Below are 18,065 nucleotides of genomic sequence, written 5' to 3' on the forward strand. Positions count from 1 at the left end.
GTGCTGCCCCCGCTGGCATGGGGACAGGACCCATGGGCAGGCAGAGCTGGTGCGTGGGGACAGGACCCACGGGCAGTCAGAGCTCCTGCTGCTGCCCTGAGTTGAGGGTTAGGGCTAATTTTATAAGGCATGGGTACGTGACTTATTTTTACTGGAGAAAAGAAAAGATGATGTAAAAAGTCATTAAATGATTTCAGTGCAGATGGGGTCTGGTTATTGTGCGGTCATATAACTTTAGATACGAATCTGGCCATATAGATCGGCATGTAGGTGAGGATGCCCTGGGCTTCTCTCCCTGGGGCAGTCCTAATTCATACCATAAAAAAAGTCCACTGGGTCGTATAGTTTGGCATGTAGGCCCGGTCACCTTGGGCTTCTCTAGCTGGGGCAGCCTTAATCCACATCACCAGGTACCAACTAAAGTTGTGCAATCACAAACAATATCAGTAATCACAAAATATAGGTTCAAAAAATTATTTGTGCAAATATGAATCCAGGAACAGTAATTGAAAACCAACTACAACTCAAGACAACCCTGGTGGTTCTCTGATAACAGAGAGTCCTTAAAATTTCCGGAATGTCACATACAATAGAAGCTTTGTAATGTTCCAAAGCACCATGTGGCAGACTTTTTAGTAGAATACTAAATTAGAGCTCCCCGCTCCTCTGCTATTCTCAAATACAGACTTGCTCCTTTTAATGCATATGTGACAAATTTTAGTAAGCTTTAATAAATTTCTTACTGGCTTCCTAGTAGATAATATTTCATTGTTCAAACCAAATGCGTGGGAAGTCCTTATTTTTTATTTTTCAGAAATATCCAGGTGGATCACCAGTGGACTGCAAATGATATCTGAGAAACTGCTTGGAAAAGAAAGCCTAGAGAGGACATAACAGCATTTTCATATAGCAAATAGCATTTTCAAATGCAAGCAAGACAGTCATGCAGGAGTGAGAAAAAATATAGCTGGAGTCAGAACTAGTCTAAAGGAGGACTAATGGAGGGACGCAACGCTCAGGTCAATACGGAGAACAGCTTTCAAACAATCAGAGCTACCCCAGGTGGAATGAACTGAAGGGGGCTTCTTAACGAAGTCCTCAGGTTCTGAGAATGGATGACCAAGTCAAGAAGAAGGAATTGCTTTACCCAAATAGAAGACTAGTGCTAATGACCACAACACATGGAAATGCTATTATCTATGACCTTCACTGCAGTCAAGAAAACACAGTTTAAGACACTTGATAGTGTGGGGACCTGGAAATGGCCACCCCAAGATATGTCTCTTTGGCATGAGGATTATTTGAGGCTGGTTTCTTTGCAGACAGGAAAGCAACTGAAAAGTAGAACTTGCTTACCCTTTTGTTAAGAGACATTTACATTGTAAAGGAACTCTCCATCTGTAAAGATATCTCCCTCTGTACCACAAAGAAGGGGAGATGACCTTCTCTCTAGAAACTCTTAATCAATGGGGAAGGCAAGGACTTAAATCTGCATTTGTTTATTGTGCTTGTCTGGTAACCTGTAACTGACTTCCCTCCCCCTCCAATGTTGGCATTTCTTTAAGGATTAAGCATCTTTCCTTAGGCTAGCAACTGATTGCTGTGCTCACCTGTGACCACCCAGCTCAAGACAATAGACTTGCCTCCTGCTATGCCCTCTGAGATAGCAGACCCACTATCTGCTGTGTCCATCAAGCGCTGTGATGACAGGACAATCTTGTGACTGTTGTGGGAGGGACGTTTCAATCATATGTGAAATATCCTGTTTGGGCGTATATAACCACTTTGTGCACCCCACTTCTTCGGTGCCCTTTCTTCCTTTGGGAAGAAAGGCCCAGGGCCATGGTCCTCATAAAGCTTTGTTTAATTTTCTCTTGCTATTCTGTCTCATGTGAACTTAATTCGTTCTCCGGCCAGACGAATCCACATTAGGTAGAAGAAATGTCTCTCCCCTACAATAGCCTACCCATCTCTCTCCTTCTAGCCCCAAAACACAGTAGAAATGAACAATGATGTGATGCAGAATGGTAATCTTCATTTTTTTTTCCTTCTGATTAGACCTTCTACACTAAATGTTGAGATGTCCTGAATTTAGAACAACCGGAAGCATATAGGTTAGTGCTGTCAATTCTTCAAATGGGTCAACCTGGAATGTGGAATGGTTTTTGGAGCTACCAATTGAATAAAACTGTGGATAAAAATGTTAAACGTGATTTATTTGATTCGCTGTGTATTATTAAATAAAGCAGGTAAACCAATCTTACCATCACATAAAATATTTATTGTAACTAGCCAATCTTCATTGTATTTATTCTCTCTCTATTAAGAGTTAATTTATCTCAACTTATGATGAAAATTTTTAAAAGTGTGAGGCAGTACAGTTTTTCAAACTTCTTTTAGGAGAATGTGAGCAAAAAAGTTTGAAGAACACTCCTTTACTCTAGAAAATTCTATAAAACTATCTGTTTTTTCTGAATAAGCATCACAATGTTCCATGACATCTCAATCTTCTCTTACTTTCTAGTCAGTACCAAGTGTTGGACTCCTCTGTGGGGCCATTTTTCACAAGGGCACAAAGTTTCTGTGTCTTCATGAGAGTTCCTACCCACCAGACTATAAGAGAAAACATAACTGCTCTGACAAATGAATGCTTCTCAAATTTGACCTCAGCAAAATAAAAAATTCCTTCATTTCCTGGACCTTTGGGTCATTCTCTAAGTCAAAACTGCTGTTGTTAATACGACAAATTCTGAGCGTCTATAATACCAGGTCCGAAAAGGGAATAACCCACAAGTGATAGGGCCCCAGTGAATGGGACGGTCCACTTATTACTTAAGTATTAGTTTGTGGATATAGTTATTAGTTACAAAACACCTCTAAAATCGCACACATCACAGAGGGTGCAAACTGCCCACTGCAGTGCCAACACCAAGCCTGGAGGAGGTGCTGGAGGAGGCCTGGAAGAGGAGCTCATACATAGAGGGCAGAGAGAGACTGGAGAAAGATGGCAGACCACTCCAGATTGGTAGGTGGCAGGGAAGTTACTTATGAGGCTTGTGTCGGGCAGCCGCAAGACGAGTAGATCTCTGCACCCATCCACTAGAATTTTAAAAGTTCACATAGAGACCTTAACAGGGCTCAGTCACATATACAGTCCAGATGTCCTCAACAACACATTACTCTCTCAAGGCTGCATCCTTGAAATGGCTCCTAGCAGCAGAACAGTGGGAGGAACACACACTCCAGGGACGGGGAGGGAGTGAAGAGCCTCGATTGCCCAGGTCTAGTTCCCAGGTCAACTGGCGGTCACATCCTCTTGATGAGGTCCCCCAACAGGAGATAAGAGGGAACAAATAAGCACATGGAAGAAGCCCTCCCACCCCCTGTGAACTCCTAATGGACTTCCTTGTCTCAAGAACCAGAGAATTGGGAACCTTAAAGAAAGTCCTTAATCCACTTAAAAGATTTCTCCACCGAAGCTTACCACAATTCAGGCAAGCAAGAGAAAACTGATGTGTGATCGTCTCCTATGTTACTTCACTAAGAACCAAACAGCCGTGCCTCTTTCACTGAAATAAAACAAATCTTTCAACAATGACCACAGACATACTTGAAGCATAAACTTGCAAGGTCATAACCCTTTTCAGCCACTATCATTTTCACTTATTGATACAGTGATTTTTACCTCAGTGTGTAACACATGCAGACACTGTCACACTTTTGCTGAATAAATTAGTAAATGAGATAACCTCAGGTGTTTTATAGGAAGTAAATTAGTAATCAGTGTCTACTACCAGGACTGGCTGTACTTGACACTGTGTTTGTTACGTGTGATTGAAGATGCAGCATAGCTTCTGAAAATCTTCCCAAACGTTCGTGGTAGAACAAGGTCTCCACAGTTTTTATGAAGCCACATTTATGTTGACAGTGTTTTCTCTTGCTGGGATCTTTCAAAGTAGGTTACGGGTTCTCGAAAGCCAAGTTGATGTCAGTCATTTTCTTTTTTCCCCTCACTGCCAACACCTTGGTGGTGGTTCCCAGGTAATGGGGCTCTTTGTGTCATATTTGAAGGACTAATTACACGGCCACTTTGGGTTTCCTTGGGAATTTAATTGTGATTCCATATAGTGTCCCCTTTCCCGCCTGATCCCAGAGTCTATGGTGCAGACAACAATAAAGGTGTAATAAAAACGTATGTGCTGGAATCAAAAACATCCCAAAGAATAAAACCCCAGGACCAGATGGCTTTCCTGGGGAATTCTACCAAACTTTCAGAGAGGATTTAATACCTATCCTTTTCAAGCTATTCCAAAAAATTAGGGAAGATGGAACACTTCCTAACACATTCTATGAGGCCAACATCACGCTGATACCAAAACCTGACAAGGACACCACAAAAAAAGAGAACTACAGGCCAATATCACTGAGGAACATAGACGCAAAAATTCTAAACAAAATTTTGGCAATCAGAATTCAGCAATTCATCAACAGAATCATACATCAGGATCAGGTGGGATTCATATCAGGGACACAGGGATGGTTCAACATCCGCAAATCAATCAACGTGATACACCACATCAACAAACTGAGGAATAAAAACCACATGATCATCTCAATAGATGCAGAGAAGGCATCTGACAAGATCCAACAGCTATTTATGATAAAAACTCTGAACAAAATGGGCATAGAAGGAAACTACCTCAACATAATAAAGGCCATGTACGACAAACCCATAGCCAACATCATACTCAATGGGCAAAAACTGAACGCCATCCCCCTGAAAACAGGAACGAGACAAGGATGCCCTCTATCACCACTCTTATTTAACATAGTACTGGAGGTCCTGGCCAGAGCAATCAGGCAAGAAAAAGGAATAAAAGGAATCCAAATAGGGAGGGAAGAAGTGAAACTCTCGCTGTTTGCAGACGACATGATCTTATATATAGAAAACCCCAAAGAATCCATTGGAAAACTGTTAGAAGTAATCAACAACTACAGCAAAGTTGCAGGGTATAAAATCAATTTGCATAAATCAGCAGCATTTCTATACTCCAGTAATGAACCAACAGAAAAAGAACTCAAGAATACAATACCATTCACAATCGCAACAAAAAGAATAAAATACCTTGGGGTAAATTTAACTAAGGAAGTGAAGGACCTATATAATGAAAATTACAAGGCCTTTCTGAGAGAATTGGATGACGACATAAGGAGATGGAAAGACATTCCATGTACATGGATTGGAAGAATAAACATAGTTAAAATGTCCGTTCTACCTAAAGCAATCTACAGATTCAACGCCATCCCAATCAGAATCCCAATGACATTCTTTACAGAATTAGAACAAAGAATCCTAAAATTCATATGGGGCAACAAAAGACCCCGAATTTCTAAAGCAATCCTGAGAAAAAAGAACAAAACGGGAGGCATCACAATCCCTGACTTCAAAACATACTACAAAGCTACAGTAATCAAAACAGCATGGTACTGGTACAAAAACAGGTGCACAGATCAATGGAACAGAATTGAAAGCCCAGAAATAAAACCACACATCTATGGACAGCTTATCTTTGACAAAGGAGCTGAGGGCGTACAATGGAGAAAAGAAAGTCTTTTCAACAAATGGTGCTGGGAAAACTGGAAAGCCACATGTAAAAGAATGAAAATTGACCATTCTTTTTCACCATTCACCAAAATAAACTCAAAATGGATCAAAGACCTAAAGCTGAGACCTGAAACCATAAGGCTTCTGGAAGAAAACGTAGGCAGTACACTCTTTGACATCAGTATGAAAAGGATCTTTTCGGACACCATGCCTTCTCAGAGAAGGGAAACAATAGAAAGAATAAACAAATGGGACTTCATCAGATTAAAGAGCTTCTTCAAGGCAAATGAAAACAGGATTGAAACAAAAAACAACCCACTAACTGGGAAAAAATGTTTGCAAGTCATATATCTGACAAAGGCTTAATATCCTTAATATATAAAGAACTCTCGCAACTCAACCACAAAACATCAAACAACCCAATCAAAAAATGGGCTGGAGACATGAACAGACATTTCTCCAAAGAAGATACACTGATGGCCAATAGGCACATGAAAAGATGCTCATCATCGCTGATCATCAGGGAAATGCAAATCAAAACTACACTAAGATATCACCTTACACCCGTTAGAATAACAAAAATATCTAAAACTAATAGCAACAAATGTTGGAGAGGTTGCGCAGAAAAAGGAACCCTCATACACTGCTGGTGGGAATGCAAACTGGTGCAGCCACTATGGAAAACAGTATGGAGATTCCTCAAAAAATTAAAAATAGAACTACCATACGATCCAGCCATCCCACTACTGGGTATTTATCCAGAGAGCCTGAAGTCAGCAATCCCAAAAGTCCTGTGCACCCCAATGTTTATTGCAGCACTGTTTACAATAGCCAAGACGTGGAAGCAACCTAAGTGCCCATGAACAGACGAATGGCTAAAGAAGATGTGGTACATATATACAATGGAATACTACTCAGCTGCAAAACAGAACAAAATCATTCCATTTGCAATAACATGGATGGACCTTGAGAGAATTATGTTAAGTGAAATAAGCCAGCGAGAGAAAGATAATCTGTGTATGACTCCACTCATATGAGGAATTTAAAACTATGGACCAAGAACAGTTTAGTGGATACCAGGGGACAGGTGGGGTGGGGGGTGGGCACAAAGGGTAAAGTGGTGCACCTACAGCACGAATGACAAACATTAATGTACAACTGAAATTTCACAAGATTGTAACCTATCAATAACTCAGTAAAAAAAAATTAAAATAAATAAATAAAAAATTTAAAAAAACGTATGTGCTGGGCACTGTTCTAAGGGCTTAATGTATAATAACCTGTTCAATTCTCACAACTTGCTAATGTAGATGCCATCACCATCATCATCATCATCATTCTCCCCAATACTATTATCATCATTTCCCAATTTAGAGATGAGGGAGCTGAAGCTGAGAGGCGCTAATTAACTTCCTATGTCGTGGAAGCAGGGCCTGGAGCCTCCAGAGCCCACGGGCTTAACCACTGCACTACAGTGCCACAGGGAACTCTCATCATCACGCCTGGGAACAACTGAAAAACAAATGCAAAGAACAGACTCCAAAAACTAGCAGGAAGTTAGAGACTAATTCTCCTCTCTCTGCACACTGAGTAGGAGCCGGCTTCTCCTCTCCCCCCTCACTTCCTCCCTGAGGTTTCTGACCTCCAGGTTGTTGAAGAAGAGATAAGCACAGTGGTTTCTCTTCATTTAGACAGTGATGGAAAATACATTTCTATTTCATATGCTAAACTAGTTGCTACATCTGCTCTCAACTACGAAAAGTTAGCACACTAGAGGCCACAGACATCACTCTGGGGAAGAAATTATTCACAATGACTAGTCATGCTAGACAAAGGCTAATATCCTTATAATATACAAGTGTAAGAAAAGAGCTAATTAGGAAAGGCCAGGTACAGATAATTCACAAGAGCAAATGGAAAATAAACACGAGTAAGTTTTTTGAATCTTACAAGAAACCAAATAAATACAAATTAAAGCAGTGAGATATCACTTTTTACATTAACTTATCAAAGATTTTTAAAATGTGATCATCTTCATTGCTAAGAAGGGCGTGAGAACTCTCCTTCCTTGATGGAGTATAAATTGGTTCAACTTCCCTAGACATCAACCTGCCTGCAGATATCATAAGCCATAAAGAGAGTCATTCCCCTGGACGCTACAGTTTATGTTTATCCAAAGGAAATTATCAGATCAGCGAAAAGATTCCTTACAAAGATGTTCAGAGGACTATTTCTAATAGCAAAATACTAGAAACTCAGCATGTTCAACATTAAGGGAACGGTTACCCAAACTAATTTAAACCCAAACAATAAGATATTAAGTTGCCCTGAAAATTATAAGTATGGACAGGTTTTAGTGACATGAAAAACATTTATAATGTAAAGAGGGAAAAAAGCAACATAAGAAGTTGTGATGAGATGCTATGAAATGGAGAGTGCCCAGTGCAGTCCCTGGCACACAATCGCAACGCCATCAGTCGTTGACATGCACTGAACGATCTACAGATAGAAAAACTTGGAAACAAGGCTGAACGCAAAGTAACTGTGGTTGCCTCTGATAGGAACTAAGGGTGTTTTCTTTCCACATCTTCATGTTTTTTAATGTTTTCATTTCTTTTTTCCATAATAAATATTCATTACTTTAGAATGAGGAAAAGAATTTAAAAGCAATAAAACATAAAAGACTCTGGCTGTAATTTTTCACATTGTGGGAGCTGACCTCTAAGTACAGGGACATCCCCAACCCACACATTTTTCTTTTTGGTTTGGTGGGGGCTCTCTACCAGTAGCTACTCAAACCTGCCTGGAGGAAAGCCTGGGAGGACGAACTCCCAGAGTCCAGAACCAAGCTGATGTATGAGGCTGACGGCACGGAGAAGCAGACAGGAAGTATGTTTTCTAAGAAACGGTCCAAATCTGTGTCATGGTTTGAGACAAAATTGGAACATTTTATGATAGAAGCATCAAAGGTGACATGGCGTTCTCCAATCACAAAGTGCTGATACTGAACAAATACTATTCAGAAAATAACATTTGTTAATGGTTACAGTATTTACCTACACAGTTGAATGTTCATTATAAACAGGTGCTTTTGCAGTTCTTCTGGCCTTAAATGATCAGGATCCACTCAGTGAAAAATCGGACATCAGCATCACCAACGAATAGAACCACAGTGCTGCCAGGTTTCCAAGGGCATTGTTTATTGATTGAATATTCCTATTCAACAAGGGGATGCTCGGGGCCTGGGTGACCAAGCCTTGGTCAAGCCTGGAGCCCATTTCTCTTCCTTTTATCTCTACATCACATCCCAACTTGCTTAACCACGCTGCACCTCATTTCCTGTTGTGTGAAACTGAAAAGATAACACATCAAAGGGGGCTGGAGGACTCAGCGGTTAACAATGTAAAACATTTTAAAAGAATGCCTGCCATCAGAAAAACTACCGTGTAAGTATGAACTACCAGCATCATTTCTCTGGAATGAGGACAATCCTCCCCACTTTCTAAGATCTTTATGTCTATGTCGTAAAATTGAGAGGAAACCACAGGCCTTGATATTTAGAGAACATTCTACTGAGCTTCCTACTCTTTATTGTGATGACAACCACTGCCCATACAGCTTTTACGTGCTTAAGGCACCCACAGACTTCAACAGAAGACACACATTAAAAAAAAAAAAAAAAAAAAGTTTCCGGAATAAACTTTTTCATCAGGCCTTTTTTTTTTCCCACTGAGCCTCCTAAAACAAGATCATGAAATTGTCAAAGTATTCAATTCCACTGAACTCACCTCGCCTGAAAAAGTCAATTACCCCAGATAGAGTGGGCCTAGCATCTTTCAACACCTTTCTATTTTATTTAACCTCACCCTTACGAACAGAAGGAGCCAAGCCACTGGCCCTAAAAGAAAACTTGAAGATTTCAGCTATTATTAACCATATTGAAGATTTTTAAAAAATTTATTAATAATTGGGGTATATCCAAGTATTAAATGTTCAATTTTTAGTTTTAAAATACTTATTAAAATCGTATCACTTAACCAGTTTTAAAAAAATTGACAAAATAGTCAATTAAATTAGGACCTATTTTGCAGCAAATTTGTGTGTTTGGCTCGCAAGGTGCCCTTCTAACAGCAAAATATAGACAAGAAATGGTCTTTAATGGGGTAAAAGTTTTCATTTTTTTAAAAAGTCACTAACATATGTTTATGTTTATGTACGTGCGTGTGCACACATATACATACACTTTTCTAGGAAAATGCCTACACTCTCCTCACAAAGATATATGATAAACATGCATTCCGCTGACCTTTTCATAGTCATCACAGAATGACCTTGCATACCGTCCATTAAGACTTAACAAATAGTCAATTCAAAATTTCAGCCTCAAAACCCAAAGGATCACTTAAAACAAAAAAACTAGCTCCAAGGATGGGAGCTGATAAAATCAAGGGTTGAGCTAAAACATTTGAAATTTATCTTTAAGAAAATGGCAGGGCCAGCCCAGTGGCACAGTGGTTAAGTTCAGGGCACTCTGTTTCGGCGGCCTGGTGTTTGCAGGTTCGGATCCCAGGCATAGACATACCCCTCATCAAGCCATGCTGTAGTGTCATCCCACATACAAAACAGAGGAAGAGTGCACAGATGTTAGCTCAGCGACAATCTTCCTCAAGGAAAAAGAGGAAGACTGGCAACAGATGTTAGTTTAGGGACAATTTTCCTCACTAATAATAATAATAATTAATAATAATAATAATGGAGCTATACTTATTTCACTTAAAATACGTGATCATAAACCTGATTAAAAACAGTAGGGGTCCCCCTCCCCAAAATACATTATATCAGTGATATTCTCCTTATCATATTGCAATTAGGAACTCTTCTACAAAAGCTTTAGAAAGAAAAAAACTTTAATATGAAATCCTGAAGGAAACAGAATAAAAGTGTTAGAAAGCACTAAGTATCTATCCAGCAAAATTGCTTCTAATCAGCATGTCTTATTTATCTCAGCAAAGAGAAGTGTAAATCTTTTTCACGTGTACATTTTTTTTGGCAGACAAGGTTAAAGTTAAATTTGAGAAAGTTCACAGTGAGTGACTGACTAAACAAAAATTTTCCTAAAAGTACCTGTCATTCCAATATGCTAGGATAAGGAACCTTAAAACCCAAAATTGAGTGCTCAATACTACATATGGAAATGAATCATGATAAACACATAAGCTTGAACTTTGATGACGTACATGCACCTATGCTTTGGGATGGTTTCTGCTCAGTGAACTTAAAATTACAAATTCATTTCTAACTCTAGGGCAATAATTTCTTTTAAAAGTACTAGTCTATCTCCAAAACAAAATTATTGGAAGCTAAATATAATTAGGGATGCTGCTTTTTAAAGTTCTCTGAGGCACTATGCCAACGTTACACGTTTGTACCTGCCTATACGCACACATAAACAATTACAATATAGACAAAGGATGAAGTTATGAGCCTGAACATTTCAATAAAGCCATGATGTATTTTCCTTCAGATTTCCTAGGGATATCAATAGAAATACTATCTGTGGCACAGGTAACTTTCCTAGGTAAATGCCTCGGCTCTCCTAACAAAGATAAATGGCAGGTAACTGGGAGGAGGCAGATTTGAAGCAAGGGCCTAGAAAAGGTAGAGGGTACATGTAATGAGCTAAGGCAGATGCTGTGGACTGTTGTCTGCTTCCTATTAATAAACGACAGTTCAGCTCACCTGTGTCCGCACAGGAAAAATTAAGTGGATCATTGAGACAATTGTTAGATAACTCATTTCAGAAACTATTTGGACCTAAAATACCCAGACCACTGAAGCAAAGATGAATTCTTGCTCTGCCTGACTAGTGCTACACTCCTCCATTTTACTTTGTTGGCTAGAGACTGATTAGATGGTTATTCCATGTCCTCCTAAGTGTTTCTAAGTCTCCGTCCTCCTCACAGCTTGTCCACTAACTACTAGAAAGAGTCTTCTTTCAAGGAAGCTTGCAAAACAACTCTTAGATCTGGAGTGGGCTGACTTTAGAGTTAAATTCCAATGTGATCCTGATACATTTAAAATTATCATCATCTAACATTAAAAGCAACAAGCAGCCTTCTCTAGACAGCAAATTTAACTTCTAATTTAATGAAAGGCCTTATGTAAAAATTTTACCATCATGTGCTCTTTATAACTAATGCAAATATAGAGATGAATAATATAATCATAAAATAATTTGCATTATCCCTGAGAATCCTAAAAAAAATGGACTGCATGAATACACATCATTTTTTTATAAAGATTGGCACCTGAGCTAACATCTGTTGCCAATCTTTTTTTTTTTTTTTTTGTCTTCTTCTCCCCAAAGCCCCCCAGTACAGAGTTGTATATTCTAGTTGTGAGTTCCTCTGGTTGTGCTATGTGGGACGCTGCCTCAGCACGGCTTGATGAGCGGTGCCAGGTCCACACCCAGGATCCGAATCAACCAAACTCCGGCCGCTGAAGCAGAGCACTTGAACGTGATCACTTGGCCACGGGGCGGCCCCTATACATCATTTTTTAAAAGATACCTGAAAGTTCAGATGAAAGTTCCCACACAACATTTCATTATTTTCTAGGATTATAACGTAGATCATATTTTTCTTCTCTATACATTTTCTCAGCCTTCTTATTCTTAACCTAGTGCCTATTAGGCCAATATACCAGTGCTTTCTAAACTGTATTGAATGGCATGTTAAATTCAGCACACTTAAGCCTCTTCAATCCTAAGGCTAACACGAGCGTGGTTCTCCAAAATAAGTGGCAAGCGACATAATGAGTACAATGTGGACACAGTATTTTCCTAGATAGCTGACCAAATTTGCATTTGCTGTAGAGTCACTGATTAAATGAGATTCTGTGATCTTTTCGGTGTCATGACCACAGATCACACTATTTTCCAGCTATTTTTCTTACAAAGGCATACAGCAGGTCACAAGGATTTTAGAAATCAGTGCAAAGCAACTGTCACTACAGGAAAACAACAGCCTGATCCTGGCCTGCATTTTAAAAGTTTGACAGACACGATGCTATATTTTGAGTAAAATACCAATACAGACTTATAATGCTTTCACGTTGTTTAATACTGAAATTGTACATCATGATACTTTCTAAACCTCCCATATAAGAAAGAACAGATAGACGTACAATTCCCTTTAAACAGTGTCTCTCTTAATTTTATTCCTTGGTAAAAACAAATTTGTGAATAAAAAGGTTTTCTTAGCCACACAGTATTTAATTCTAAAAATTCCTACTTTCTTATAGACCCTATAATACAGAACACAAAATATAAAAACATTAAAACCCTTAAAACCATCACCACGGAGGGAGGAAGGGAAGAAAAGTCAGACAAATATAGAAAGCTTGAAAGGCTGGCTATGTGGATGATGCCAAAGGGGGAGGATGCAGTGCGGGGGAGGGCTTCAGGAGGCTCTAGGCAAGCCCTGCGATGACGTCACCTCACATACATAATGTTTCAGCAGTCAGCACAGGCCTCCTGGTTTCCTATTGGCGAACACCGTGTCAGCCGACATCAGAAGATAATCATCATTGGCCAGACAATTACAACTGGAGCAACTAGCATTCACGGCTGTTCGCACAGACACGGGAGGCTGCTGGGAGGGAAGGCAGAGCCCAGCTGCCCCTTCTCACTCAATGACTTTCATGTCACTTGCCAATCACAAGGCGATTCTGCTCCCTTCCTGGCAGCACTTATAAATTAAGTCAGTGATTAGTGAAAATAACAGGTAAAAGTCAGACATTTCATAAAAGAGCAAAATGCCTCTCTTTTCAGTATTGTAAAATCACAAGGGCTTTTCAGTGTGAAATTGGAACTCAAAAATGCTGCTGAGCCAAAAGCAGGCATTCTCCTCTGCCTCATGAAATAAACTCCCATTTACCAGATAATATGATCCAGGATATTTTTAACTTGACATGCAGTTTCAAGATGAGGCTCAGGATGATTCTCCAAGGGAACATATTTATTACTTTGCACTTCAATTCCTTTTCCAATCTATTATTTATGAAACTATTTGCTAGAAAAGTAACAAGGTCTATAGTAGTTATCCTGTGTCTAGGACAATGAAGAGAGGGTTAATCATTACTTAAAGCAGCAATAAACTTGATAAACTTGCTTTGGTTGAACTTTTTACTGTTTATACCAACACCACTCCAAAACAGGGGGCACCTTTATATTAACACGTAACAAGGTAATGCATATGGATAAAAAGATATGTTTAATAAATACCCTTAGTTAAAGGCCTCTTAATTGATACTAGGTAGCATTCTAACAAACAAAACCTCTCTCCTGGCCTTCCTCACCATTCTTCAAAAGACAGTGTAGCTCATTTTTGAAAGACAAGTTATAACTCTTTAAATTAACAAGTTTTGTTTGAGGCTATGTTTAAGAGATTTTTACCGACAACTGCAAATGACTTCTCAAAAGGCAGACAGAGGACAGCTTCACAACATTGTGTTTTTCCTCCAGAAGCTATTTCAAACCCTTTTAAGTTAATGAGTCTGGAAAAGGAATGACCACAAGGTTGCCTAAACTTCTCTTGCTCCGACAGGGTCTAAGCCTTGGTTATGGAGCCCCTTCTCTTGTCGACAAGGGAAATGAAAAGAAAATCTGCATTTTCTTATACACCTGATTCTGGACTTTGGGGCCGTTGGGGTTTTGGGGGGGCGCTTATAAAATTGGGCCCCTGGGATATTGGGAGAAACACACACACTCGGGGATAAAAGAAGAACGCAAGACCGCCGGTTAGGGTCAGGAAGACTAGCAAGGAAGGACTAACAGCCAGCAGGGTTTTCTGACTGCAACATGCAAGCCAAGAGGAACGGGAGGTCAACAAGGAGAGAAAAGGCCAGGAAGGGGAAAATCCTAGTCTGTGGCTATGGCATAATATTCAAAACGCAGGGGGAGGCCAAGGAGGTTAAGCTTCAGGTATTAACAGGTAGTGCTGGCAATAAAATGGGCAGCGGTCATCGTTGGAACTCACTGCACATGCACTTCTCCGGCATCTGCCCTGTGCAAAGCATCTTTCAGGTGCTCCGCGTGACTGAGTCAGATGAAACAAGAGCCGGGTCCTACAGAATGGACATGTGGAAGGCACAGGTAGACATACACAGAGTCCTGTGCATAAAGAAAACCAGGAAAGCTACTGCCAGAAGAAAGGAACAGATAAAGAGCTAGGAGGAAGCAGTGGTCAGGGCCCAGCCGGGAAAAGAAGTTGGCGCATTTTTACCATTTTCAGTCTGGGGAGGGCCGAGGCCCTGTCTGGCTCAGTGTGTACTCGAGTGAATGGAGAGAAGACGCGGGAAATGGTACCTGGAGGAGGCACCGAAAGTGGCCTCAGAGAAAAGGCAACAAGTAAATAAGAGGCAGCATGGCCCAGGGTCGTGGAAGGGGCTGGGCTGGCGGCCAGTGGATGGGGGCAGCCGGCTCCAGCAAGGCAGGTTCGACGAGGGTGCCGCAAGCTGGGGACGCGGCAGCCGACGGAAAACACGAGCACACGGGGCCAGCGAGGGAGGCAGAGCGGCACGCGCGGGGTGGCCGGAGGGGTGCTGCACAGCTGCAGAGGCGCCCGGGCCCCCGCGCCCCCGCTCCGCGGCTGGAGGACGTGCACCGGGGGAGGCCGGCGGCGGGCCCGGGCGCGGCAGCCGCAAAGGCTAAGGCCGCCCTCCGGCCCCCGGGCCCGCGCCCCTACCGCCCTCCCGGCCTTCGAGCGGCCCGCCTTCCGGCCCCGGGCCCCCGCCACCCCGAGCCAGGGGAGCGCCCAGCCCGCCGCCCCGCCCGGCCGGGCCCAGGCGCGCGCGGCCGCCGCAAATGGCCAGCGGGGCCCGGCCGGAGGCGGCGGCCGAAGCGCCCGGCGCTGGTCTCGGCTCAGGGGCCGGAGGGAAGAGGAAGAGGAACCCCTCCCCGGCGCCCGCCCGCGGCTCTCCCTCCCGGTGCAACCCCCTGCCCCGGCCCCGGAGTCTCCGGTTTCCCCTGGAGGAGTGGGGGAGGGAAGGTAGGGAGCGAGGGCGCGCGGGCACGCGAGCCCGGGCCCGCCCCGCCCAGGCAGCTCCCGGGGACTGACCGCCCCGGCCCGGCCCGGCTCGGCCCGGCGTGCGCCCGGCTGGCGCTTTACTGCTCGCCAGCCCCGGGGTCAAGAGGAGGGAGGGAATGTCTGCCACAGCAGCGCCGTTTGCAAGAGGCGAGATGAGCACACTCTCCTGTGTACACACTGCAAGGTGACAGAGGATCGCCTCCCACACAGGGATTTTCCAAAGGACTGGCGGAGGGAGCACAGTAAACAAGAGAGATGCTTTCCGCCAGGAGAAGTTTGTCTAGGGAAGAGCCCCCAACCACTCTGCGGATCGAGGGGTTTTTAAATCTGTGTCTTCACTCCAATCAGCAGCCTCCCACCGAACTGGAGCGGAGCGTGTCCAAAAGGCGTTTCCGTAAAACAGAAACTTGGTAATGGCGTGGCTCCACGCGCTCGGGTTCATTCATTTTTATGACTGTATTCCTTGTCCCCTCCTTCCCGCCCCGTCTCGTTATGGAACCGGAAAGGGATCCGCGTGGGGACAGGGGTCCAGGAAAGGAGGAAGCGGCAGAGAGGAGGGCAGTGAAGTAGGAGCGCTGCAAGGAGAAAGGAAGGACACGAGGGATGGGGCGAGGGCGAGGACCAGAGAGCCGAGGCCGGCGGGCGGGAGAGGGTTAAAGGGAGCCGGAGAGCTGGTCCGCCCTCCACTGCCTTGCACACTCGGCTTGCAGGAGGCCAAGCCCGCAAACCCAAATCTAGATGAAAACCAGGAGGCAGCACAGGTAGGGAATCTGGAATGTGGCATCTCTCCCGCCCTCCCTGTCTTGCAGACATCTCTACTGGATGTATACATATATGTCCTGTGTTATATAATCGATGTTAAAGATGCACGCGGAGCCTCGGTTCACACAGGGGCACCCAGTGACCCACGCGCCTCCTGCAGCCAGGCGTCTCCTGCGCCCGGGAGACCCGGGACCTCGGCCATGGGCTCGCTGCTGCCCGCGATCCACCGCTCCATTCGCGCCCCAGACAGTGAATACCGACATGAAGGCACACCGGGGAGACGCGCAAGGCTCCCGGGAACAGTAGCACGCGAAAGCATCACCTACCAGTTTTCCTGCATCCATTGGATGGCTTCATTCTCGTTGAACTGCTTTTCGAATTCATATTCTTGTAAAGTCAACACTGACATGTTCATCGGGGCTGATCTTCGGAGTCGCTACGTGTTCTCTACACAAAATAAAATAATCTGTAAAGCGCTTGATTTCGAGGGCTCTCCTGTCTGCTGCCCCCACCCACCCCCCTCGGTCTTCCCCGGGCTGCTCGGTGTCCGGCAGTCGGTCTCTCCCAGCCTCTCAGCTACATCCACGGCTGAGCATAGCCTGTGCGGCGACTCGCACCTCCTCGCTCCCAGGCTCTCCTCCTCCCGGCGTCCGCAGCCACCGTAGGAGGAAATGAATGCCCTGCGGTCTTAGTGCCCGCACGTTTGTCCATCACCCTTTTTACTCGTCTACAGGGAAATCTCCTCCCCCTCGTGCGATCGGAGAATTAGCTCTTTGAGAGGGAGAGCGAGACAAGGCGAGCCCTCCCCAGCCCTGGGGGCGGGCAGTTTTGTTTACGCAAAGGTGACTGGGGGAGTGGAGGAATGGCTTGGAGTGGGAGGAAGTGGCCTCGAGGTCGCCACAACCCCAAGTCCCACCTCGTGGGCCGCTCAGCCTTGGCTTTGAACGAAGTTTCAACGTGCAGAGCGCAGCCCCAAGGCGCGCGGACCTGCGAGCGTGGCTAATGGGCGAGGGAAATAGTGAAACCTGCCAGCCCTCTCCCAAGGAGAACTCCGGGCAAGGCTGAGGCGAGATCACGCATGAGGAGATTGCGCTTCCCACCTCCTTCCGCTCCCGCGGTACTCTGAGGGCCCCCAACCCAGAGCTATGGCTTTGGCTCTGGTAAACCCGGGGCTCAGAGCTCCTCAGTCACGTGCCGGCTGCGATGCTGAGGTTGAGGCTGATGGAAAGTCGAGAGTGACTAGTCGCCAGAAGAGGAAGAGAGGTTGGGTGGAGGGTTTGGGTACGTTGAGGGGTGGAGGTAATCACCTGAGACAAAGCAGGGAAGGAAGGTAGCAGATGAGAGAACTGGACCAAGTGGTCGAATGCAAAAACTTTATTTGTATGCATAAGGAATTTCGCTTTATGTATTGTACGGGTGGGTGGCACAGAATTATCTTTGAGGAGAGGGCGAAATGTAACTTCGACCCCTATTGAACCCCCAGTCCCAGAGCAACGTTTTAATCTCAGCTTCCGTATACACCCCTCTTTCTGTTCCCAGAGGGAAAAGTATATTCTACTCCCCCCGCCCCCGCCCCTCCACTCGTTCCCTACAAGCTGGGAAAAATGAAA

General features: G+C 43.9%; 2 protein-coding genes across 3 annotated transcripts in view; one reads left to right on the forward strand and one right to left on the reverse strand.

Moving 5' to 3' along the window:
- The window catches only part of ELOVL6 (ELOVL fatty acid elongase 6), a 132,462-nt gene extending 115,283 nt beyond the window's left edge, over nucleotides 1-17,179 (reverse strand). Inside the window, exons 1-2 of the mRNA XM_046656677.1 lie at nucleotides 17,073-17,179; nucleotides 16,782-16,902 (exon numbers count right to left, since the gene is read on the reverse strand). Coding sequence (XP_046512633.1) covers nucleotides 16,782-16,870 — 89 coding nt within the window. The 5' untranslated portion in view covers nucleotides 16,871-16,902; nucleotides 17,073-17,179. The remainder of the gene's footprint in view (nucleotides 1-16,781; nucleotides 16,903-17,072) is intronic.
- LOC124237223 (translation initiation factor IF-2-like) lies at nucleotides 12,125-16,773 on the forward strand. Of its 2 annotated transcripts, XR_006887961.1 has the most exons (3): nucleotides 12,125-15,654; nucleotides 15,904-16,103; nucleotides 16,503-16,773. XR_006887961.1 is itself a non-coding variant. In XM_046656680.1 (2 exons), the coding sequence occupies exons 1-2, from the start codon at nucleotides 15,031-15,033 to the stop codon at nucleotides 15,937-15,939; spliced, it is 660 nt and encodes a 219-aa protein (XP_046512636.1). In that variant the 5' UTR covers nucleotides 12,125-15,030; the 3' UTR covers nucleotides 15,940-16,773. The 2 variants fall into 2 exon arrangements, 1 of the variants encoding a protein (XP_046512636.1); XM_046656680.1 differs by having other exon boundaries at nucleotides 15,904-16,773.
- Nucleotides 17,180-18,065: the final 886 nt, after the last annotated feature.

This window comes from Equus quagga, chromosome 3 (genome assembly GCF_021613505.1).
Source record: "Equus quagga isolate Etosha38 chromosome 3, UCLA_HA_Equagga_1.0, whole genome shotgun sequence".
NCBI classification, from domain to species: Eukaryota; Metazoa; Chordata; class Mammalia; order Perissodactyla; family Equidae; genus Equus; species Equus quagga.